This window comes from Labrus bergylta, chromosome 7, assembly GCF_963930695.1.
Source record: "Labrus bergylta chromosome 7, fLabBer1.1, whole genome shotgun sequence".
In the NCBI taxonomy this organism is placed as follows: Eukaryota; Metazoa; Chordata; class Actinopteri; order Labriformes; family Labridae; genus Labrus; species Labrus bergylta.
In genome coordinates, this window is record NC_089201.1 from 29,404,284 (window position 1) to 29,429,401 (window position 25,118).

At 41.0% G+C, this 25,118-nt stretch overlaps 3 protein-coding genes across 4 annotated transcripts; 1 reads left to right on the forward strand and 2 right to left on the reverse strand.

The window, feature by feature from the left end:
• Positions 1-1,725: 1,725 nt before the first annotated feature.
• On the reverse strand, positions 1,726-5,663 carry si:dkey-5i3.5 (uncharacterized protein LOC565091 homolog). Its single transcript, XM_020652914.3, has 4 exons — positions 5,475-5,663; positions 5,070-5,353; positions 3,211-3,457; positions 1,726-3,098 (listed from the first exon to the last, which is right to left on the reverse strand). The coding sequence occupies exons 2-4, from the start codon at positions 5,304-5,306 to the stop codon at positions 2,737-2,739; spliced, it is 846 nt and encodes a 281-aa protein (XP_020508570.2). The 5' UTR covers positions 5,307-5,353; positions 5,475-5,663; the 3' UTR covers positions 1,726-2,736.
• Positions 5,664-9,100: 3,437 nt separating this feature from the next.
• Positions 9,101-15,692, forward strand: prrt4a (proline rich transmembrane protein 4a). Its single transcript, XM_020652923.3, has 3 exons — positions 9,101-10,101; positions 10,393-11,275; positions 12,743-15,692. Exons 2-3 carry the CDS (start codon positions 10,519-10,521, stop codon positions 14,824-14,826), a joined length of 2,841 nt encoding a protein of 946 aa, XP_020508579.2. The 5' UTR covers positions 9,101-10,101; positions 10,393-10,518; the 3' UTR covers positions 14,827-15,692.
• Positions 15,693-15,836: 144 nt separating this feature from the next.
• On the reverse strand, positions 15,837-24,789 carry impdh1a (IMP (inosine 5'-monophosphate) dehydrogenase 1a). 2 transcript variants are annotated; one of them, XM_065957327.1, is made up of 16 exons: positions 23,834-24,788; positions 22,819-22,917; positions 22,220-22,268; positions 21,405-21,506; positions 21,129-21,203; positions 20,822-21,028; positions 20,641-20,728; positions 20,337-20,536; positions 19,302-19,392; positions 19,116-19,211; positions 18,781-18,924; positions 18,467-18,608; positions 18,193-18,336; positions 17,631-17,714; positions 17,454-17,470; positions 15,837-17,313 (listed from the first exon to the last, which is right to left on the reverse strand). In XM_065957327.1, the coding sequence occupies exons 1-16, from the start codon at positions 24,067-24,069 to the stop codon at positions 17,210-17,212; spliced, it is 1,878 nt and encodes a 625-aa protein (XP_065813399.1). In that variant the 5' UTR covers positions 24,070-24,788; the 3' UTR covers positions 15,837-17,209. The 2 variants fall into 2 exon arrangements, with proteins under 2 accessions (XP_065813399.1, XP_020508580.2); XM_020652924.3 differs by lacking the exon at positions 17,454-17,470 and having other exon boundaries at positions 23,834-24,789.
• Between the last annotated feature and the right edge of the window lie 329 nt (positions 24,790-25,118).

The window sequence follows — 25,118 nt, forward strand, 5'->3', positions numbered from 1 at the left end:
GTGTTGGAGGAGAATTTCAGCAGGATGTCGAAGATGGTACCCAGGTACTTATACTCCTCTACTAGTTCGACAGGACTCCCATGGATTGTGGTGATTGCTGATGCAGCCAGTTCCCTCTGCTTGTTGGAGAAGGTCACCACCATGTCTTTGGTCTTGCTCACGTTCAGTTCGGGGCAGGAGCTGTCACACCACTCCACACACTCCTGAAGAGCTGGTCCATGGTGCTGAGAGGGGCCTGACAGCAGAGACAGGAGAACTGTGTCGTCTGCGTACTTCACCAGGTGACAGTTTGGCTGTGGGGTTCTGCAGTCACCGGTGTAGAGGATGAAGAGCAGAGGTGAGAGCACGCAGCCCTGAGGGGAGCCAGTTGAGGTGTGTTGGAGGTTGGAGAGGGTGTTGTTGACCAGAACGCTCTGTCATCTGTTGGTCAGAAAGTCCAATATCCACAGGATGAGCTGGTCGTTCAGATGGAAGCAAGTTGAAAGTTTGTCAGCCAGGATGTGAGGCTGCAGGGTGTTGAATGCAGAGGAGAAGTCTGCAAACAGGAGTCTGGCTGAGGTGTTGGGGTGCTCCAGGTGTTTTTGAACAGTGTCTATTATGAATGTTTTTGCATCATCGACACCTCTGCCTGCACGATAAGCAAATTGTTGGGGATGGGGATAACTGTGGAGTGTTTCCACAGCTGGGGGACTGTGCTGCTGTCCACAGAGCTCTGGAACAGGGTCTGAAACACGCCCTCTAGCTGCTCGGCACAGTGTTTCAGGATGCGGCCACTGATGTTGTCTGGACCAGGTGAGCTGCTCTCACCACATCCTCTCTGCTGAAGGCGAGTGCAGAGTCACTGGGCTTGAGCATGGACACTGTTCCTTCCAGCTGTGTGGTGTTGTCCTTCTCGAATCTGGTGTAGAATGAGTTGAGATCGTTGGTGAGAGAAGTAGAGCTGCTGCCTGCAACCTCGATGGTTTTGATGTTGGTGGCAACAGTGTTCACAGCAGCCATGTTTCTGAGGCCCTGCCAAGCTGAGTGGAGCTTCCCCTGTGTGAATTTTTCCTCCACTTTGTTCTCGTACTTGAGCTTGGCAGTTTTTATGGCGTGCTTGACTTCTCTGTTTACCTCCTTTTTCTCCATTTCGGAGCCGGCGAAGAAGACCCTTTTCTTCTTGTTGAGGACCTCCTTGAGCTCTTTGGTGATCCAAGGTTTATTGTTGGGGTAGATTGTGACTGTTTTGGAGGGGATGATGTTGTCCACACAGAAGGAGATGTACGATGAAACAGTGTCCACATGCTCATTACTGTTGTTGGAGGGGGTCAAGAGGTTATCCCAGTCAGTGGATTCAAAGCATCCTTGTAGTGTAAGAATGCTTTCGTTGGTCCACTGCTTGATGTTCTTAACAACTTTCTTAACCCTCTTTATTACAGGAGTATATGCTGGAGCAAGCAGGACGGCATGGTGGTCAGCAGAGCCAAGAGGGGGGAGAGCAACAGGTCTGTATGTGTTAGGAACTGAACCATAGCATTTATCCAGTGTCTTCCCCAGGCAGGTGCTGCATGTAATGTACATTACAACCAGAGCCTTCTAATAGAGCTTTTTATTAACTTGTGTATGCAGTAGGTAATATAGTATCGATCGTTATAGGAATAAGGAGAAAATAAATAAAATAACAATAATAATACAAAATAAAAAAAATAATAATAATCAAAAAGGAGAAATAAAATCATATCAGAATAGAGGAAGATTCCTTACAATTTTATTTCCAAACAACATACACTGCTGGATGATTTCTTAACAAAACATTGTATGTAACAGGCATAATACAAAAAAAATGTATATATTGTTTAAGTTTGTTTTTTTAAAGCGTGGTAGTTAAACAGATGGGAGTTAATCTGCTACGTTGTTTGAAGAGTCATTCAAAAGGGTCGAGTCAAAACTGGTCTGACTAGTTTTCTGTTTGCTTACATTTATTTTCTTCCTGCTAGACTACTTCAATGGAAAAGTACAGCTTGTGTGAAATTCAAGGCATCAGGTCGCACATACAATCTCTATAGGCATGTTAAATACACTGAACAACAAACACATCAGAAAAAGGTAGTATAGGATTTACATTATACTTAATAATCATGAGTTCTCAATGGTCCTTTCCAGGCTGTATACTCAAAATATTCTTTAAAATAAAGTTAACAATTAGAATATGCAATGGTTGTTAAAGGAATGTAAACTTTCACATTTTGATTTGCAGCTTTATGAAGGTTGCATATTTCAAGAATGAGACTAGAAGGAAGGCACATCATGAAACAAACATTACATCGTCATCTGACAAAGGAACACGGAGACAAGTGTCCCTTTCTTTTGAAAAGACACATGTTGAAACTTCCAAGAGTATCGACCTTGTAAACTGTAATAACCTAAAGTTTTAAATAAAATCATTACACACCATGAGGCTGTGGAGTGGAGAACCTCAGAGCACTTCTTTTAAGAATGCTAAGAAGACCTGTGTTTTCTTTGTCAAAGAGTACAAGAGTATTTTTATATACTAGTAGTATAGTATTAAAAGTATTTTTTGACAGGCACTGACTGGTAGTACGCTCAGTAAGTGAATTAGTGTAATATTCAAATAAACATTATCCCAGAGTTAATATTTGCTTCTACAGTAATACAACACATGCTTGCTTTGAGATAAAAACACACAACAAAAATAATCTTTAGTTTCTATGCGATTTGGCTTCAAAGAAATCGCCCTTACAATTTGGCCTTCAGTGGGGCAAAGTGGAGTGAGTTCAGAAACATGTTGAGGGTGGTCAGATACTCGTTTTTGTGCCTCTTCAGGTGGCCGGCGTGTGTTGAATCTGCCCATTTCTTTGCTGTAATGTCCATGCCGCGCTTCCGCAGGTGGTCTATCAACTCCTCCATGACCTGTGGGTCGCTCAATGCATCATTCTCGCAGTAGAAGAAGAGTGCAGGTGCTGTGATGGGCGTAGCCCAAAACGCTTCAATCCCGGCATTATAGTAGTCTATGGTTTGGTGTTTGAACAAGCTGAAGTAAAACAAGCTTACTCGTTTTACCAGCATCTCCAAACTAGGGAACAACGTTTTGCCCAGACCTGTGCAGAGGAGATAAAAACACACTCACAATCATACCTGTATCATTCAAAATGTAAATGTGAATCTGATATGAGGAATATAAGATATAGATTATGTTCAAATTAAACCGACCTGTAGCCATTCTCTCGACAGAGCCCACCACCAAGCTGTCATAAACTTGCCCCTTGATCCTCTTTGAGAGTGCCTGATATTTCTCTGAGTCCTGGGACATATTTACCAGCAGCTGAGTAAACGTGTATCCACCTATAGAGAAGGCATGGACGAGCAGAGGGCGGGAGACAAAGTGTTCACTGTGGAGCAAATCCAGCAACCTCTTTCCGTGGTCCAGACCCAAGCGAGGCCAAAGGAAATCTTTCACCTGGTGGAAAAAAAAACAACAAGCAGACACTGTTGATCACATGATAAACCTTTAGACAAAGATGTTGATTTTTTTCAGAGAATGAAATAAGGAAATAAACATCAAGATCTTAAACTACAGCATGAACTGTAGCTGCCCGTACAAAGTGAATGCTTCACATGCTGTCTGCACAGAACTGGGACACATTGAGCCTTGCACTTTGCCCCTGTATCACTACATCATCACACATCTGTCGCAGCCTAAATTCAAATTGGGATGAAAACAATAGTGGAGATACAAAAATGCAATTTGTAAACTGATCCAAGAAATCTTCATCTACTTAGTGGACTGATCATAAAGTGAAAAAATCCAACAACAACCCTTCTATTATCAGTTGCCTCAGGTGTCCTGTAAGACTTTAGACAGACGGATACTTTAGTGATCCCGAGGGGAAATCCAAAGCATCCTGGGATGGAGTCTTTTCAACTCTCTGCTAACCTGACCCTTGGTACTGGAAGGTTGGGGGGAGTTAAATTAATAAATGTTATAGCAAAAAGATAATTTCCTAGATTTATTGATCGGCTTGTAAATAAGCAACTTGTTTTTATGGCTGCAGCGTGGGTGAAGAGCCCAAGACAATGTGAGACAATAAAGTGAATCTTGAATCTTTGAACTCTGAACCAACTCTTATTTCAATGGTTCTCTGAGGTTTATTATTTATTTTTGCTAATAGAATAGAATAGAATTACTTTATTGATCCCAAACTGGGAAATTGTGGTGTTACAGCTGCAGGTTATCAGAGCAAATAAAACAATATAAGAATAGATACAGAAATAAGGACTTAAAATATAAAAACAATAAGAATCAGAAGAGATTTATACATTAATAACTATATGCCACTCTTGATGTTGCACTATTTTAGGGAATATCTACGGTGGCTGGGAAGTGCAAAGCAAAATTACAAAGTGTCAAACACTTTAACAAAATGTGCAAAAACATTTTTACATTTTATGAAACAAAATTACAAAACCAAAAACGCTTAACGAGGACAAAACAAATTTACAAGATGTGAAACACTTTTACAATCGCTGAGACAAATCTACAAAAGAGGCAAAACCAGTCCAACCAAACAAATCTACAAATTACAAAATCTTGATGGAAAGGGAACGCACCGCGACAAAACAAAAGAAACAAAATGACCCCCTCACTTCTGGGTCACTTCCGACATTTGGTACGTTCCCATTTTGTCAAGATTCTGTCGTTTGTAAATGTTGTTTTAAAAAAATGTAAATGTGTTTTTTTTTCCTTGGTATAAGTGTTTTTGGTTTTGTAATTTTGTTTTCTAAAAATGTTTTTCAAAATGTAAATTTGTCTAGCATTTGTAATTTTGCTTTGCACTTCCCAGCCACCGTAAATATCTGCCTCACACAATAACTCTCTCTCTCTCTCTCTCTCTCTCTCTCTCTCTCTCTCTCTCTCTCTCTCTCTCTCTCTCTCTCTCTCTCTCTCTCTCTCTCTCTCTCTCTCTCTCTCTCTCTGATTTAACCCCTTAAAGTCAAAACATGTTTGTGATACAAACTAACATGAGCTTAAATGTTTTTTTGATGTTATCAGTGATTCATGTTGACCTTACCTCACTCTCCACTACCAGCACATCGAAGCCGGTGTTGAAGTAGATTTCACAGTACTTGGCCACAGCTTGGGGTCGAGATCCCAACCACGGTAACATCACCATGAGAGGTTTCTGTTGTTCAGAGGCTTGGATCTTACACCCTGAGACTGGAGGTGTCAACTCCTTCATGTACAAAGTGGCATTCTTACTGAGTGTCAGGGCTGTAATGCCTCTGCTCAGGCCGAGCCTCCCCAACATGGTGGCGTTTGGTCTTTCCAGTCGACTGAAGGGGACGATGGGAGTGTCTGCAGAAAACAGTCATTCAAGAGTTAGAAAATATACCGAAGTAAACACTAAAACTATCTGGCAACATTACGAAAACACATTGACAAAACACTCACAGTCGTCGCCTATGCCTTGACCTACCTGTCCCAGTGATGCTCTAAACTCATTCAGAGCCAAGTAGAAGAAAGGTTAGTAAACGAAGGACAAGTCATCTGACAAGTGGGTGTTGTTCCAGTGTTGAGAAACCATAGACTGTAAATATTAGGTGTAAACACATCGACCAGTCTGGTTTGTTTTCCAGCTTCCGCGTCTCCTCCTTCTTCTTCTGAGGAGGAGTGGGTCGTCCTCAGTTGACTGTCAGGGGTATCTCAGGCGAGCTGCTGCCCTCCTTCGGAAATCCATGTGACCTGCACGCAAACAATCCTAACCTGAACCCTGAACCTAACACCAACCAAGGCAGAGATAATAAGGTGAAGCAAGGTGACTGTTTCATCACACTGGGAACAGACTTTGTACCTCACCTGTCTATCTAATCTTGTAAACACAGATGTGGAATATTTTGCAACGGATGTTTGTGCAAGGGAGTTGCTAAAAAAAACTTCTCTTCACTGTGCAGCGAATAAACTGAATTCCTATTTACTAATGCAGCCAAAGTCTGAGGGACAAAAAATGACTAAAGTATAAATTAATTAATTAATTAATTAATTAATAAATGTTGGGAGAAGTGCATACAATAATGTATAAATAAATAAATAATTAAATAAATGCATCAATAAATATATAAATGCTGAAAACAATACTTCACTGAATAAATAATAAATACACTTTATTAATGAAAAAGGCTATTCATATATTTGTACATGTATTTATTCATTTATTAGCGTATTTCTACAGTTATATATGTATCAAGGCATACATTTCCACATTAATTGAGTTATTAATTTATTTCCGTATTTTTACATTTACACATCTATTTATTTCTGCGTCCAGGTCGTAAGAGGAAAAGTATTTATGTAAATTTGCTTCTGTCTGTTTTTCAAAATTGACCAATCCTACTTCAGTAATGTTAGGAAGGCCCACTTAATTTACATATTTACTTTTCCTTGTACAACATGGGCACAGAAATACATAAATAAATATATGAATATATTTATCTATATATTTATTGATGCATTTGTTTAATTATTTATTTATTTATACATTATTGTATGCATTTCTCCCAACATTTATTTATTTATTTATTCATTTATGTATACTTTAGTCATTTTTTGTCACTCATAAAAGTCTTCCTAATCAGTGTTGGAAAAATACTTGAAATGATAATGTTATATTATGTTTACCAAACCACTTTGTTACACTGAATATTCTGACTACAGTTTTGTCAAAACTGCAGCTCTCAGCTGATCTATTTTAAAAAATCTATTTTTAAAAATCTATATTGTGGTATCTATCTATTTTTTGTACATTTTTAATTTTTCTTTTTTTATTTAAATTGTGTACTGTGTTCACTTTTTGTTTGCAATCTTTGCTCTTTGCTGCTCTAACACTGTTGTGGGATAAATAAAGGATTATATCTTATCTTAAAAACATCCTTGAGTAAAAGTTACTTAAAAGTAACACTTTACAATTACTTTGCTGAAAGTAAAAGTCACCTTAAATTAGATGACTTAAGTCAAAGTTAGCCAATTTTTACAAAGACACAAGACAGGCAGATTTTGTTTTGTAGGCCTATGTGTCATCCAGTACTGCACATCCCTGAAGAAAAACTTAAGGAAAAAGCAACAGTCTCATCCTTGTCATGCGTAATGTCTGCTGTAATGTAGTGGAGTGGATCGTTGCCAGGACGTTTTATCGAAGTAAGGAGCACCTCGAGGTCAGAAGAAATTAAACAGTCGTTTTTAATTCCATTTTTTACAGTTTAGAGAACCATGCGCATGTTTTATAATCCTTGCCCACATATTTGTAGGCTGTGACAGATCTGAAAAGGTTCCGCTTCCATGCACATTAAAGTGCGCACAGTTTGCAAAACATTGTTGCGCTCAGCTAGGAAAATGTGGCCACAGATGTGTGCAAATGTATCAACTGTGTGAATGGATTTACAAACTCTTTTTTTTCTCTCATAGATAAGAAACACTACAGATCAAATCATTTTGCCCTGACGAAATATGTCTCACTGTTTCCTTTAAACAGTCAGAAGTAACACTCACTCACACTGCCCTGGTGGCAGAGGTTACAGGCATTAAAAATAGAAATAATCAATCATTTTGCTGACGGTCACATTTGCTTTTGTCAGCTCTTGTTGAAGCATAAATATCTCTCCCTGTGTGTTTCATAACCAACTAAAAACCATTTACAGGAGCTTAAATTTTAAACACTAAAAAGATAGAATAAATAATATAAATAGATTCTTGTTAAACTGCGTAGTGTCAGTGTAAGTAGGCTACATGTAAACACAATATTTCAGATATATTTATAAATAGATAATTATTGCAGCAATATGCCTGTGGTTCTTCAGTTAAAACAGACCATCTATCAAGATGATTTGAAAAGAAATGACCTTAATGACAAAGTTTAAGCATGGCACAATGGTCCTGACACATGCACCTACATGTTCACTGACATAGCAAATCTTTATATCCCAGTAACTCTATAAGCAAGCCCAGTTAGCACGGTCACTACGACGGTCATGTCTTCACTATTGTGTAAACTTTATTTCCCCACAATTCATAAGAGTTTCCATTCTTTCCACATTATATACAAAGTCATACATTTGTATTTTTGACCTTGGGTGTGTTTTTTAATGTTTGTGTTACCCCTTTAACCCCTTAAAGTCACACCGAATTTGGGAATAATGTATTGAAAATTAGGTAAAAAATGGTTTTAATGTGTTTAACAAAAACTCTAATAACCAAAACATCAATGTTGTAAAATGCTTGCTATGCATTCCCCTTCTTGTAGCACTGTATATAAAGAGTTTAGGTCTATGTAACTATGGTCTAGCCTTCTTCTCCCCCTTCTCTTGCTTGTGCAGCTTTGTTTCTGTGTCTTGCCCTGACTCCTCATCCCCAGCTGGACCACCACTGTCCCTGCTGACTTTGTCTTGCTAGGGGATGACTTGTCCAAACAGCAACCATTCGCTCAATGAATCATAATGGCAAGTGTGAGGCGGTAATAATTTGGCCACGTCCCTCTCTGAGATCATATGTTTGGCCTGTCATTGTCTCTATCCAAGTCCCTTTAGTTACGGATGGGTTGGTGGTTTCCTGTGTCCTCATCAGGGCAGCGGGTTAACCACACCCCCAGCCAGGGAAGTTCTTATCTTCACTACTGTCTTTCAATCTTTGCTGAAACAATCGCAGTCTTATGAGCACATGACGTTTCTTAACCTGCAAGGCAGAGGCATGTGTAAAGACAATCTGAAATGAAGAGATGGTTAACTGGTCTCTTCTTTGCTGGCGGAGGATTTTGTTTTTGCAGCCAGGAACATTTGTGCAGAGCTGGCCTTAACGTTTTTTCAGTAAATATTGACTTGGCAGATTTGTTTGGGATACAGTTGGACACATCTTTATCATTTCTTTTTTTAATAGAAAAATAATTAGTGCATTTAACAACAACAAATCTGACTTGATAAATCCTGTTTCCTGCTAATTCAGCAATGGTCAGTGGAAAACGTCACATCAGAACTTCAGCCAAAGACAGACAAGCATATGAGTGTAACTGTGCTTCTCCCTGACTCTAAATGCATCCAAAAGGTATGTGGATCAGTGTCTATTTTAGAACTATCCTTGGGAATTGAATTAGGCCATGAGGCTACTGGATTTCCCCCCATTGGGTTGAAACAGCACACGTGGACAAGGCGGATAACGTAAAAAAAAAAAAAAGAGAGCGATAAAGCAAGTTAAATAGCACCATAAAAGTGAGTCAATTTACATTAAACACTCACACCGCAATAACTGACATATAAACAAGGTCACGAGTTTGTCATTTGAGCCTATTTGGATAGCAAGTCTTTGTTTTTAAAAGAAAAGAGCAGCCGGTTGGTTCAGAGGAATCCTATAAATGCACACAAGTAACCACAAATCCTTCTATTATTCATAAAGGATTTTCATCTTCATCTACTGATGGGGATGGTTTCAAACAGAGTTGTTAATGCAGTGGTTGGGAAGGGCACGGCATCAGTCGTAAATTAAGCTAGCATGTATTGATCTATTGCACTGGCTGGTTGACAGCCTGTCTGTTGTTTGATAAGCAGACTTTTGCCCTTACAACATATTCATGCCTTGTTTCCTTTTTTTCTCTCATTTTCTTTTTGTTCTTATCTCTGCTTTGAATTTTTTTTACATTTTTTACCTAACATCATACACTGTGTATAATACAGCAGAGTGAATGTATGTGGGTATGGCAGAAGCAGCAGTACAGTTACTATATGCATTAAACAAGAGATGATACTGAGTGCGGTGTGAACGAAGCCTTACAGATGCAAGAGATTGGGATTGTGCAAACAGTCAAAACCTCCCTGTCAGACCAAATGCAGCGGCAGAGCACAGGACAGCAGGGGTTTTGGTGTCGAGGAGGTGGGGTCTGTCCCATGTGCCGACAACTGTCTGATGGAGAGAAGAGGGGCACTGCACAGCGAGTATGAAAGGACACAGAGTGCTACGCTGAAATAGAGAAAGAGAGAGAGAGAGAGACAGACTGCAGGCATGCAGCGACACAGAGAGCACCATGTATGTTTAAAGAGGCTGCAGCAGAGTGGGCTACTGATGAGGTAAGAAGCTGAAACAAGACGTGCTCAAAGAAAGCAGTTGTATACTCGACGTCTCTTCTCTGTTGTTGTTGTTGTGAATGTATGTTTTCATTCTGATGTTAAAATTCATTGTAGGGATTCATGTAGTGAGTGTGTTTAACAACCTCAACTGAACACTTTGCATACAAAGTATTTGCAATTGACAAGCAGGGATTCAAGCGATCTAGTGATGACATCCTAGCGATATGCATATAGGTTGAGTTGCTGCACTGATTGTGTCTTGAATCTGATTTGCCCGTCTTTCTTCTCCAGGTTGTGTGTGAAGCATGATATCCAAAAAAGTACCTGAGGGTAGAGATCCATCAAACATGTGATTGGACAATACCCCTCAAAACCTACGTCATGTGACTTTGTGGTGGAGTCGGCACATCCCTCACCATGCTCTCACTGTGGCATCTTTATCTTCTTCTCTCCTTGCCCTCACCTCACCTGACTCTTCATGTCATCGCATTTCCTCAAGGGATCGCCTCAGAAGCAGAGCGGCTTGACACCGACACAGCAGGTCTTGGTCTCGCACGGTCCCCACAGAGACCTCATGGACATGATTCGACGCCAGGGGATCTCGCGATTGGAAATGAGAATGTAGACGTCCTGGGTCGACCTTTGAGTTGGTCGTCGTCGTCTGAGGAGTTTGATAGACAAGGAGTGATTGGTGAATACACTGACGTACAGGACAGCACAGAGCCATCTTATTTGTACCCTGATGAGAAGGAACGTGTCAGATCTACACCAACAGAGAGCGCTACAGAAGAAGCCGCCTTGAGGGAAAGAACAAAACCAATAAGATCATCATTAAAGTTTCTGCCAGCTGAGACCAGTACTGAATCTGGAATACGTTCTTTTGCATCTTCACAGAAAGAAGAGTCAATCAGACAGCTACATTTCCTCCTGTTTGGCTCTTTTCCATCAGACTATGACTTCACTTCAGCTCCAGCTGTTGGACCTGGGCCCAGTCCTGAACCCTCTACTCCACAAGTAGCCACTGGTATACAGGGATGGATCACACATCCTTCTGATGTCACAGCTGGACAGACAAAGGAGGGAACTGTATCATTAAAAGAGGCCGGAGCCGGGTTGATTAATGTCACAGAACAAACTTTACAAAAAGGAGCTGTCAGAACAGAGGCAACTGAAGGTAATAATCCTTCCTTCCTTCCTTCATACAGCTAATAATCCTTCCTTCGATGCATTTAATATAATTCACAGTTAACAGTTGTTTCTTACTGGAGATTGTGAATGATAGGATTTATAGTTTCCTATTTAAATACCAAAAATAATTCACAAGACTCGATGCCGTTGTGTGACTGCTGTGTATGTAATATGTATTCTGATGGCAGAGACACTCGTTTTTACATGAAGTCTACTCTTGGCTTCACTCCCAAAAGCCTTTCCCTTCCTTCGAAAAGATTTCCCTTAATATCCCACAACACCGTCTGCTGTTTAGATTTTTTAAGTTTGTTCGATTAAATTTTAATACAAATGTACATCCAAAGGTTATTACAAATTCAGTATTTGCTTTTTACACACACAGACTCAAAACAAGATGCGTGCTTGCCAAAGTAAATGATGTGTTGTTTCAACAAGCAGTGGGGGTCGGAATGTTTTGGCAGAACTGTGTCAAGTTTCCCTTTGTCGAGTTACCTTTGCATTTAAAACCAGCATGTTTGTTGGGTAACTTCACCAAACTGTTTTACCTGTGTCAAATGAGGAACCAGCAATTCAAGCTGTTTATTCAGAACACAGTGAAATCCCCTCTTTAAAAGGTCTGTCTGTTTTTTCTGCGATGACACATTCACTTCAATACCAGAGCACGAGCAGAAGTAGGACATAGTCTATTCATAACTAGCTTCCCCGATTCTGTTGACTCCATACAGCTGACTCTGAACGTATTCCACTCGAGAATGAGATGCCTTCATTATTCATTGGTTACACAATCCGAGTCAGATATGAACGCAAAACACCTCTGCTTATCTTAATTGGAAGGAAGCAACCTTAATTGAGTAACATAACAATAACACCTCTCCATCGTGCTTAATAATAGCCACACAAAATGAGAACAGCAACGAGGTCAATACTGGCTAATCGTCACTCTCTTTTTCATGAGCACATACACGCACACACACACTCTATGTACTCATGCGCACGCTCGCTCTCTCTCTCTCTCTCTCTCTGACCCAGTTAGACATTCCCATTAACATGCCTGCTCTGTTTTATTATGGATTACCATCACACATTGCACACTCCTCTCTCTTCTCTTTTCAGACAATAAGAACTTAAATTGTCTTTATGTTATACATAAACAAATATCATCTTCATAAAAAATAGCTAGTATTTAGAGTACACAGCCATACATACAGCAAAGTGAGGCTGGGTTTCAGGCTAAATGCTAACAGCTAAATGCTAACATGTTTATAAGGATAAAAGCTAATTCCCTGATGCCCAGCAGGTAATGTTCAAAATATTTTACACATCATTTTAGTGTGTCTCCATTTTCCAGCTCAAAGCCATACATTAATTGTGTCTTCAAATCTTGTATACCTTTGGTCTTCTTTGACACAACATATAGATTACTAATATTTTATTTATTGTACTTACTTTTCAGATGAGCAAAAGGACGATGTCTCGACGACCGTTGGAACACTGTTGCTCGATGGCAACATGGACACAACTGCTACACCCTGCAAAACATCCAGTCAGGCCCTGACTCCAACATACCCTGAAGATGTTATTCCCAACGAGTTTCTGCGCCACTCTCTTGCTCTCACCTCTACCCTTTTCGTTCCTCTGTACTCGGACTGGAACTCTGCCCTCGCCACGTGGGGGTTTGCGTGGGAAGCACACATTTATGGCCTCGGGGCTGTGTTCACAGTATTCGGACTGATCTCTGTGGTCTGCCTGCTAGGCCTGCCCTTGCGGTGTCCCCCAGGTGGTCCCTACTTCACCTTGCTCCACTTGTTCCTCTTGTCTTTTGCGGGGATCCAAGCTTTCTGTTTGCTCTACGATGCTTACAATCACCAAGATCGTCTTCCTCCTTTGGTCTCTCTTCTGCTGTCTGAGCTGCTCTTCCCCTGTTTGATATCAGCCTTCACCCTGGCATTCTTCCTCCTTTCCTTTTGCTCACGCAAGCACCTCTCACTCCCACTGGCTTTTTCCACCTCGTTCTCCATTGTACCCAAACCTTGCCTGTTATTGTGTATTACCCTGTTGCACATTGGGGTTTCTCTTGGCTGTGTTGGCATGCTCCACCTCCTCCGCAGCCTACCAAATGAGATCCTTCTTTTCCCTCAGGGCGTGTTTGTATGTCTCTCCCTCTTTCTCTCATGCTACTACCTCATCTTTTTTTGCTTGATACAAGTGGATACTAAACACATCTACAGGCTGAATGATAATGGAGAGAGTGGAGGATCTCCTGAGGTGGTACAGCCTGCAAGCTGCCCCTTTGCCAAAGAGGAAGACTGGGGTAGGGCAGCAGGAGCTGGACTAGGGGCTTCTTTGTGTTTGTTGGGGTGTGGAGGCCTCCAACTTTACGGGATCTTGCACGGCCTTGGTTTCGGAGGGGTGGATGGGTATGGATTTAAGCCTTGGCCGTGGTGGGGCTTCCAGGTGGGCTGCAGAATCTGTGAGATCGGGGTGTGTCTGAGCTTGTCTCTCATTGGTACACACCCTCTGTTCTGTCAAAATAACTCCTCTCTCAAGAGCATAACCAATCCTCGGCCAGGATCTTGGTCACGCCTCTCCTGCAGCTCCCCTTCACGAAGATTCACCCTGCCCTCAGAGGGAGGTGCAAATTCCCCCGTCCTTTCCTCTGATGAGTGCTGGTCCCAGGGTAAACAGGAGAAAGTGGTGGTCTGTGATGTCATCACCAAAGGACACACAGAGGCTTTTCCCCTTTTCTCAATGGTGGATTCACCTGGGAATGGATTGGACTGTGTCCCCAAGGCCAGCCAAATCCATAACACTGCATTACCTCTACCTACACCCCCAAGCCCACTGAACAAACCTACACCTGCAGCTGAGTCTCAGATATCCTCAATGGATAGCCTCAGACTGGAGACTGACTCCACTGTGGATTTGCGGCCACCATCTCCCATAAACTTGTCCCGGAGCATTGACCAGGCTTTGTTCAGTGAGTCCCTGTTCTCCCACAGTATCTTTGGTATGCCAAGACTATTCCAAGCTTCATCAAGCCTCTCCTTGAGCTCTCCTAGCCAAGCCATGTCAAAGCAAGGGCCTAGCTCTGCGGACAATGCCCTGTATCGCACATCTTCCTGTGGAGATGTTGATCAAGAGAACCTGTCCCTTCCGAGACCGTCCCAACCACACGGCTCTCACAGCAAGTCGCCAACGTCACCGGAGCAATGGGAGAGCATCTCAGGCTCAACTCAGGGTCTGTGCAACAAACCAAAAGAGACAGGGAAGTTGCGTTCACACTCCTGGGCCAACAGAGGTCAAAACTTTGCTCAGAGCAGCCTCCCCAGAGCAATCCCTCACCTTTCTTACCACAGGCGCTACCGAACCCTGAGCCTCGCCTCCCAGGATAGTCAAGGGTCTGGCCGGCTAGCTGGGACTAAAAAGATGAGTGAGAGCAAACAGCTGGAATGGGATCTGGCTGTACAGGCAGAGTTTGTCAATGTGTGCAAACAGATCGATGCCCTGAGTGTGTGCAGTGACACAATTGAATTGTAAAAGTTATACACATGTTCAGTTGTGATTGGGATGTGCATCATGCAGAAATAAATGTAGCTGACTCTAATAGGTGAGTTAGAGAAACAAAATTGTACATTATGAAGTTTTACAGTTTAAAATAACGACAGGGGGAATGAAAATGATTTACACAATAGAACAACTTATTTTCTACGAGGATTATACTGTTGTTATTGTATATACAGTATTCTAAACTTGATCTGAAGTCTGACTTCATCCCGCTTCTTTCAGAAACATCACCTAGCTCGTGTAATAATACTAAAGCGTTCAAATGGGGTCAAGAACTTAAATTAAGAGATTTGATAATTGCATAACAGACTTGTTAAGCTTTTTTTGTATTTGAAATTATTGTATTTAAAGAAAGGGTTTACTTGTTCACTGTTGTACTGTTTTAATTTAAAATCTTAGTATGGTAGGGGCGCCGGTAGCCTAGTGGTTAGAGTGCACATAAGGCTATAATCCTCCAAGTGGGCGGCATGGGTTTGAATCCAACCTGTTCCTCCTGTCCTGCATGTCATTCTCCACTGTCTCGCTCCAATTTCTGACTTGATTTCCTATCTCTCTCGAGTAAAGGCATAAAAAGACCAAAAAATAAACATTTTAAAAATGTTGGTAAAGTTCCACGAGCTCAAAAATCCCATTTGACCGGTTGCAAATGTATGGAGTAATGTTAAAACCTAATTCAACAGAGGGAGCTGATAAATCATAGGCTTAAATCGTCAAATGTATAATGCATCATGTGAACAGACATTGTTATTGGTAGAGATTGTTATTGTCAGTGTGGTGTGAACAATGTGAAAATCATGTTACAGAATATTTGACATACCTTTTTACCACTTGGCTGCAAAAATGTGTCATTTCTGAGGTTAGACATTTAGTGGAAAAGTATATTTGAAATGATGAACAATGGAAGTATTGTTAAATGTTGAGTATACTGCCCTCTAGTGGTATTTAGAGAACAATGTCAAGATGAGTAATGAACAATATCAAAATACCCCTATTAAAAATAACTTTATTCATGCAACACTATTTACAGTGAATACAATTTATGGAATGGGTCATAAAGTAGTATGTTGTGAATTATTTAAACCCTATAGAAAACTTTAAAGTAAGCCTGATAACCAACAAGTTAGCATACAAGAACATGCCAGGTTTTTGCTAAATCAACATAAGATCCATAACTTATCAAAGAGCTACATACTGTAAAATCAAAGACATTGAAAAAAAGGAAATCACATGAAAGACTGACAAAATTGTGACTAAAAATCAGAAAGAAATATATATTGAACTTGGGCCTTTCAACTGAGTTCTTAGCCCTATTTCAACGAATCACAAATACAATTTTTAATATAGAGCCCAGAAAATATACAAAACTATGTATATGTACATTCCATTTAAAACTTCATTTTGCAAAATGAAATTATGGAAGATCACATTTCCAGCCAATGTGTTTTAAACAGGGGAAGGATGTAGAAAATAAATCAGATAACTGAAGATGTTAAGTGTTAGAAGTCTCATGTCTTCAGACTTAAAAATGTTTTAAATTATTATTTTCTATGCCAAAGATGGTGAACGTGGAAAAAGGGTTCCTTTAAACTCCTTTAAACTCTTCTTGTTAAAAAAATGTGTATTCGTGAGTTAAGGCCGATGCTAAGCTTATGTCCCTTCTGCAGCAGTGAAGCACATTCAAATAGCTCATCGGCTCAGGGTGAGGTAACCCATTTGGGTAACAAACAAATGTTGTCTTGTCTGAGAAATGACACTGAATGTTCTTTACACAATTTACTTGTTGCAGTGAGAGGATAATAACAACACAAGTTCACTATATGTATTATACTTAAAAATTTCCTTCTGGGTCAGTTAGCTTTATACACAAGGTTACCGGCAAGAAAATGGTATGTCTATATATATAGATCTAGAGTATATTACATTTCTGGAGTCTGCTCCGCTTTCAGCAGACTGCAATTTAAAAATGTTTCCTTCTTTTCTCTTTCAAAGAAATAAAATGTTTTCAAATGTCTGAATGATGGATTTTCTGGACTGCACCACTGCAAGCTTTGTTTTTGCGATTAAGCATGACCAATAAGGAGGAAATGAAATGTGTTTGGTTTTTGGAAGAGATCAGCAGATCACACAGTGGGAGACAGAAAGATAAAGAGTTCATGTGCAGTCACGTCTATTAATCCAAGAGGCTCCTCTATCAAGATAAGACTCAAGGTAAAGTGTGTTGTTTAGCTCTTTTTGAAGTGGTTAGTGGTAAGAAAAACCATGAAAAAAGGGTGATGGGGGGGGGGGGGGGGGGCACAAAAAAGTAGATTATTGAGTGTGGATTTAGTACAATGAGAGCGTCGTTCTTGTAGTTTGATCACATGCGTCCGCTGCATCTGCTCAGAGCTGCCGGGGTCGGGACGTTAGGTCCCGCTCGAGTGTTTCCTCTTCCTCCAGACTCAGTAAAGCCGTTTCTCGTAACTACGGACAAAACAGGAGAACAACAGTATAGACATTTGCTGCGTTGTAAGATCATTTGAAGGTAACAAAGGCAAGCTTTGGTGGAGATGACTGAATGGAAGAAGAAGATGGAGATGTGATAACCACATGGATGTACTTACATGGCACAAAAGAATATCTAATGGGATAGCATGGGTAAGAAAAGAGCAAGAGAGAGAAAATTTTGATGCTACTCTCCATTCGACAGCAAAAAGAGACTTAATATAAGAGAAGCTCAGACACAGAATGGTTAATGTCTTTGCATTTATAAAGTATCCAAAGGTCAGGGTCTGACTTACGAGTGGAGGCCGTGGACTCCTCCCTCCATCTGAGCAGACATGGTTCTCTTCTCAAACTTCAGCTCTCCAGAGTACATCATTGACCTGGTAAACAAAAAAAATCCACACTAACTAATTCTGCACACAATTCAAAAGAAGATTCAAGATTCAAAAAACTTTATTGTCTATCACATTGTGACAGAAAATTACCTTTTGTTGAGGCTCAACATGAAAACATACAAACATTCACACTAACACTCACATTAGGTCATAAATAGCTAAAAGTACCCTGAACAGGTAAAAACATATATGCGCAGTATTTACAAAACATTGCTTATTTAGCCTTGTTTAAAATGCGTATTGCAGTGGGAATAAAAGAGTTTCTGTAAGTTTCCTTTTTCGCCAGTGGTAAAACGACTGCCTGACGGGGAGCAGCTGAAACGAGTGGTGAAGGGGGTGTGAAGGGTCCTGAGTGATGCAGACTGCTTTCCTTTTCTGCTGCTCGCATGTAAAGTTCTGACAGTTGGATTTGGGTGGTGCCGGAACAGAAAACACACAAACACACACATGGTTACTCACTTACCTTAAAATGGACAAACTCTTGGCTCCTATATCCTGACAGCCATGTTGGATACCAGCAATGAGATAAGGAACAAATTTATGGATAGAGCCTTTATCTTGTACTGATCCTGAGACACCTTGAGCCACCTTCACCTTATCTCCCTCACTGGACACATCACACACAAAAAACACAGAGTTAGACAAGAAGTCACCACGACAATATAAACATGAGTTTATATGTTTCTGACAAAAAGTGTACTGTACAGCAAAGCCTCTTTGTAGCCTCACTTCCCCACCTGAAGTAACGTTTCTGGCTATTATTTTTCTCCATGGCATCCAGCGAGCCCATCCCTCTGTATTTTTTCAATCGCACTCCATCTGAGAAGAAATATTCTCCAGGAGCTTCAGTGGTTGCCGCAAGCAACGACCCCATCATCACTAAGGGCAGACAAAGGGGAATGAAAAAGTAGAACTGTCCATCATCGGGCCCTGCATTCCTCTGAATCATGCCCAATGCTTCTTCACTTTTTTGGAATGGCACGGTGCAATCCAAATTAAAGTGATGAATGATTTAATATTTGAAGAAGCAGGAGACTTGCAATTTTGGTACCTGTAGATGCTCCCAGGGCCAGAGCTTTCACCACGTGTCCAACAGTCTGAATACCTCCATCAGCAATCACTGGCACACCAAAACGCCGGGCATACTCTGCAACCTTGTACACTGAAGTACCCTGGGGCCGTCCGCACGCCATCACTGGACAACAAGGGACTTTAATGTTGTATTAGCAGCCAATGTTTCCTTTTGTTTTCTGCTTTATGTTTAGCACATTTAAAGTAACCTATACGTTATATATAAATCAAGAAACATATATTTCAAGAAAGACTCTTTTTCTGACTTAGTTCCAGTGTAACTAGCAGCAGTTTTACTCTGCTATTCAGTCATACCTTCCTGGGTGATACAGATAGAGCCACACCCCATGCCCACCCTCAGTGCATCCACACCGGCATCTATGAGGTTTTTAGCTTGAGCAGCAGTCACCACTAGAGAGAGACAGACGCACAGAAAAGAGGTCAATGTGGGAGACGGGTAAAGGGTGAATAGACTGCTCAGAGACAGGACCCGTCGCTTACCATTTCCTCCGACCACCTGCAGTTCAGGATGTTTCTGTTTGATGTAGTTTATCATGTTGATTTGATACACTGAGTTTCCTTGGGAGGAATCCTGTAAAAATAAACACAAACACTGTAAATAATTTATCAAGAGTTTCAATGAGAGACCAATGACTGAATGAAATCCACAGCTGATTTACATTTTAAAGCCTCGGAAAATGTGACTTGAAATAGTAAAATCTATTTTTAAAGCTCAGAGTTTCATCAAACATCAATACAAATCTCAGTGGGAAAAAAAAAGCACAACTCTTTTGACAAAGTAGCTCAAAAATACTCAATTTGCTGAGTAGACCAATTTAAGAAGACTGTGTGGGTCTAAGTCACACATACAGATGAGGGAGAAGAAGCCCTGCAATCCAAAGACATTCATTTCTACTGGACACTGAATGGTGAGTTACTAAATGTTTAGCCATTCATATCATAGTTATAAGTTAGCATATAAGTTAGCTGAGATGCTACTGTATGTTCACAAAGTTATGAATACAATGCTACATGCTAGCTCAATAGCATTAGTTAAACATTTCAGAACTCATCTCCCTCCAAACTCCCTGTCAGGAAAGAGAGAGCTCCTTCAGCTTTCACTAAACTCTTCAAGGTAGAAATACATAACCACGTTCACGGACAAACACATACTCGCGTCAATAATCAATGTGTCCGTCAATACTACTAATCACAGATTAACCATGCCCAATTCAAACTAAGAATCAGAAAGCTTCAAAAACTGAAATTACAGTTGTTCCAATTTTCACATATTTATCTGCTTACTGTTTTAATTTACAACAATTCATAAAATACATGATTATGAGACTTTTGTGGACTTGGTTTCCAAAGGCTTAAAATATAAATCAGTTAATTAAACATTTCTTATTCATGGTACTTTCATCAAAAGATCCAAAGCCACTATGCATCCTACATCTATTAAGAGGCTCATCATTTTGTGCCTCACATTGGAAATCCAATCAAACCAAGAGTGGACGTGCGTCCGTCCAGACCTACCAGCACGACCACGTCCACACCGGCTTGCATGAGCAGGTCCAGTCTGTATTTGTCGTCGTCCCTTGTACCGATGGCAGCTCCGCACAGCAGCTGTTTGCGGGAGTCCTTCGATGCCAGAGGATAATCTCTGTTCTTCTTCAAGTCGGTCCGAGCGATGATGGCAACCAGCTCATCGCTGTCATTCACTATGGGGAGCTTACCTAGGAGATCACAGGGTACAATGAGTAAGGGAGAGGAGACACAAAGAAGTCCAAGTGTGTGTTACTTTTTGCTCTACATGATGTGTGACGTATACTGTACGTACCTTTTTTGCTGCGTTGCAGTATATCATTAGCTTCTTTTAGTGTGACCCCAGCAGGCGCAACAACTAAATCCTCCCTTTTTGTCATGGCCTGAGATAAAAAGTAAAGGTTTGTAAAATAAAGTATTATGTTGTTATTGTATATATGCTCTAATACTCATTAACAGGTCAATTAAACGCTCACCTCCTCCAGGGGTCTGTCATGGTCCTTCTCGGACAGGAAGTCAATGTCTCTGGAGGTCACTATGCCGACCAGCTTGCTACCCATCTTGCCCGTCTCTGTAACAGGGATCCCAGAAAATCCATGGTGTATCTTTGCCTCGAACACATCGCCCACTGTGTGTCGGGGACTCATGACCACTGGGTCTGTGATGAAGCCCTGCTCAAATTTCTGCAGACAAAAAAAAAATATATATTTTAAGTGATTATTTTGAGCAGTCACATCCAGTATAGTTCTGACATCATGTCTTTGCTTAATTTGTCCATCTTACCTTTACTTTGCGCACCTCATTGGCCTGAAACTCAGCGGTACAGTTATGATGAATTATCCCAATCCCGCCCATCAGCTGAAACCGGCCAATCATAGAGCAAAAAGAAATCAACAACACTGAAAAGTTAACAAGGCCAAAGGATAATAAAGCTAAGATTAGCTAAACATTGAGTTAATGTGTGTGTGCGTGTGTGTGTGTGTGCGTGTGTGTGCGTGCGTGCGTGCGTGCGTGCGTGCGTGCGTGCGTGTGTTGTAATGCTGCAGAGCTTGTACTCACTGCCATAGCGATGGCCATGGAAGACTCTGTGACTGTATCCATGGGAGATGAAATCAGAGGCGTCTTCAGGGTTATCTTCTTTGTCAGTGCAGAGGTCAGATCCTAAAGCAAAAAGAAACAGAAATATTTTTTAACTTGTTTTTAAAAAAAAGTAGCAATTGAAACATACAGACAGTAAATCTGAAGTATATCCTTACATGTCCTTTGTGCCCAGACACTGATTATGACTTAAAGATTTGTGTATTAAAACTGATACATATGTCTACCTGATACTACTTTCAAACAAATAACTTGCTTAATGTTAAATCAGCATGTTTTCTGTAGTTTCATAGTCAAAGATGAATCAGTATTTTGCACATTTTTTAAAACTTTTTCTTCAATATTAATTCAATTACCGGTAAACTTTTTCTTGCACATAGGCAACATATTTGTTTTTCTAAATTTCAGAGTGTTATGTATTCTGCTGGTCTGAGCTAAAGTCAGTGTAGGCACATTAGAGGCTGACTTGGTTGAATTCACCTGCTGAGTGTGTTATGACGCAGGTGTGTGTCTGTTTTTGAACTCCTGCTATCCAGCAATAATCATGGGATCTAAGCACCAAATTAATTTAATGTCCCAGCAGAGCTTGCAAAGACAAAAACAAAGCAAGCTGAACAAACAATGCTGCGCCATGATGAGGACTCTTAACAGAAAGAAAGTCAGCGATTCTTTACTTGGTCCACTGCAAAAACCTGACTGTGCTTGTGGATTATTGTTAGGAGTATTAGGACAGGATTAATGTTAGTATACAGTTTGTGGCTATTTTTGGTACTCACCACCTCATCAGACATAAAATCTATGAAACCAGGGAGGATCAGGAAGTCACTGAGAGGAGAGAAAAAACACATCAAAAATTGCCTTGGAAGTGGAACAGTATTACATTTATAAAAAAGAAAAAATCAATAATCGTTAATACAAGTAATCACCGTAAAGCTTAAATTGTGTAACAAACTGCATATCTATGACTTTAAAGCAGTGAACTTTGATGACACTGTCAGCCTCTTAACACACTGAAAGGTTCTGCAGCTATTCTCTGCACACTGATAAATCCGCATATAGCCTCCATTAAGGAAAACTACACTGACACCCACTGATATGTGCACACACACACAATGTCCTAAATGTCTGTGACACCACTCAGAGTCATCCTTGAAAGTAGTATTAGTCGTTATAATCCTCTGTATAAAACCCCGGCACATGTGTCATCACTGATATTGCTAAACATTTAATGGAAGACATTGCATAACGCTAATGCACGGTTGTGTTCGTGCACATGCATACATACATACATGTGTTCAGTGTGACACGATTTATACATCTCATGCCATGTGTCAGTACCAGTGTATTTGTGTGTCTTTCTATCAGCTGTTCTTACTTGTATGTGAGCCCGTCGCCGATAGAAAAGAGCTGCTGTGCTGTTAATCCATCCTCAGGAACGTAACCTGTGCCTCCACTGATCAAGTAGTCTGCCATACTAAAAAAAGACAGAAAAACACACACATGCAGATATGACACTAAAACAAAAAAGAGGAAGAAAATTTATTTTTTTAAGTGTCTAAAAAGTATAGATTTATTATTATTAATAATAATAATAATACATTTTATTCATAAGCGCTTTTCAAAAAGTCAAAGACATTGTACAAATTGTTTAAAAAACCCCAGAAATAACAGAAAGGACAAACTAACAGACATTGCAACATTACGCACAAATCATAAAGATAACAACAATAAAGGTAAAAACAACAGAAAACAGAAAATACATCACAATCATACATTGAAAGCTTGTTTGAAGAGATGAGTTTTGATAAGTGATTTGAAAGTAGGATGTTTGGTGCAGTGTTGAATGTGTGTTGAATTAGACTTGTATGTTACCATGTTAACTAACTTCACAGCTCAGAAAAGTGGATGATACTTGATAATAATAGTTCCCAATTCTGAATATTTCAATGGACATTTTTTTGACTTTTAAAACATAATTATCAATCAGTTTTTTCTGTAAAGGTATACATCGTGTGTAGTTCTGGAAACCTAACATTGCACAGTAGTTTGGTCTCTAGATGTTTTAATCCCCTGTGAAAAAAACAGATGACTGTTGCTTTGGACGTCTTTGTCATTTCCTTGACCCCACTTTCTTTCAGTCATGCTGTAGTCAGATCCAATTACAAACAGGAAATGAGACAGGAACCTGTGTGAACTACAACTAGGACGGCAGTACCAGGAGGTAAGAGGATTTGGTTGGCTGCCCAGGTAGCTGAGAAATGAACCTGGAAAGGTTCAAGGAGAAAGTGGGAAACATCTCATTTGCTGCTAAAGATGCGACGTTTACCCGACCACCTGTGTGAATCAGAAAAAAAAGCCATGACGTCACTGTTACCAAGATTTAGACTGACCTCTCTGGTTCGTATCCCGCTTGGATCCGCGTAGCGCTGTACCGCTGGGCGGCAGTCTCATGGCCGTGTCCGTGTGGCGTCGGGTGGACGTATGCCCCGTACGGATGAGGCTGCTCGCCTTCTCTGTTGGGGACGCGGGGCCTTGCCGGCTCCATGTCCCCCACGATCCTCCGGTAGTCAATTTGGTAAGTGTCCCTCTCCCCGTCTCCAAAGCGGTCATATCCATGACCCTCCATCTCCAGGAAATCCAGGGCTACGAACTCCAGTGGGCCACACCACCACACCACACACACACACACACACACACACACACACACACACACTCACAAACTTCAGTCCCTTCTGATTTGTTTCATACACACACACACACACACACACACACACAACCCAATTCCAACAACTGCTCCCAACAGACACACTGAGACTTTGCTGTTCAATTATAAGCTCTCATAAACATCCAATGCTCTGAGCGCTCGCTCACACAAACACCTCTCAGACACACCTGACAGGGGACGAAGCTGTCTTGCCATCTGTTTTGTAGCCGGTGCAGCAGTTTTAAAGGAAGATTGCAAGCAAATTTGGCAAAATTTGTTCCGGGAAAAATGAAAAAAATAAGCAGCAATAACAGTCCTTTTAAAACAAAGACATCGGCCCAGGGGAGAGTTTGTATTCCAGTTTGTCGGCTTTCATCCTTAGATTTCAAGGCCCCTTGAGGCCCCTGGCAAAGAGGTTTTTTTTTACATCAACCTGTTGAGAGGGCTGCCTACATCTGTGTGATCCCAAGCTGCAGACATGTAGACCCCCCTTGGGAGGGGAGAGCCAGGTCTTCCTTAGGTGGCAGAGATTTTCAACCACCCTGGAGGCCCCAGAACTCAGAGCTGCTGCTGCTGTTGCTGCTGCTGCTGCTGCTGCTTGGTTTATCTGTGGAGCTCCTCTCTTCCCCCCCCCCACCCCTTCGTCTCCCCCCTCTCGATGCCTGCTCAGCTTAACTCTGTTTCTGACAGTAGCAGACGTCACTCTCCCACAAAGAGGATTGGAGGCATTAAATGCAGGACGGGGTGGGGTGAGATGGGTGTGTTGGGGCGGAGTGAGGCAAGGAGGACTAAGGAAGAGACGGACAGGTCAAGATGACACTTGAACACACTTTCCCCCCTCAGAGGATTACCATGGGGAAGAGGTGTGTGGCTGTTGTTGTTTTTTTTTCTAAGAGCCGTGAATGAGACTGAGGTCAAATCCCAGAATACTGCTGGGTGGAAAGCTTTGCTCCTTCGAGACACAGACAGGA

What these genes read in the sequence shown, in the direction of transcription:
- impdh1a (XM_065957327.1), bottom strand. Translation starts at nt 24,069, where the DNA reads ATGGAGGGTCATGGATATGACCGCTTTGGAGACGGGGAGAGGGACACT. An exon ending in GCGGGATACGAACCAGAGAG is followed by an intron (nt 22,918 to 23,833) that starts GTCAGTCTAAAT and finishes GTCTTTTTTTAG; the next exon opens with TATGGCAGACTACTTGATCA. An exon ending in TATCTGTATCACCCAGGAAG is followed by an intron (nt 18,925 to 19,115) that starts GTATGACTGAAT and finishes CTTGTTGTCCAG; the next exon opens with TGATGGCGTGCGGACGGCCC.
- si:dkey-5i3.5 (XM_020652914.3), bottom strand. Translation starts at nt 5,306, where the DNA reads ATGTTGGGGAGGCTCGGCCTGAGCAGAGGCATTACAGCCCTGACACTC. An exon ending in TGCTGGTAGTGGAGAGTGAG is followed by an intron (nt 3,458 to 5,069) that starts GTAAGGTCAACA and finishes TTTTTCCACCAG; the next exon opens with GTGAAAGATTTCCTTTGGCC. An exon ending in TGTCGAGAGAATGGCTACAG is followed by an intron (nt 3,099 to 3,210) that starts GTCGGTTTAATT and finishes TCCTCTGCACAG; the next exon opens with GTCTGGGCAAAACGTTGTTC.
- prrt4a (XM_020652923.3), top strand. Translation starts at nt 10,519, where the DNA reads ATGCTCTCACTGTGGCATCTTTATCTTCTTCTCTCCTTGCCCTCACCT. An exon ending in CAGAACAGAGGCAACTGAAG is followed by an intron (nt 11,276 to 12,742) that starts GTAATAATCCTT and finishes CTTACTTTTCAG; the next exon opens with ATGAGCAAAAGGACGATGTC.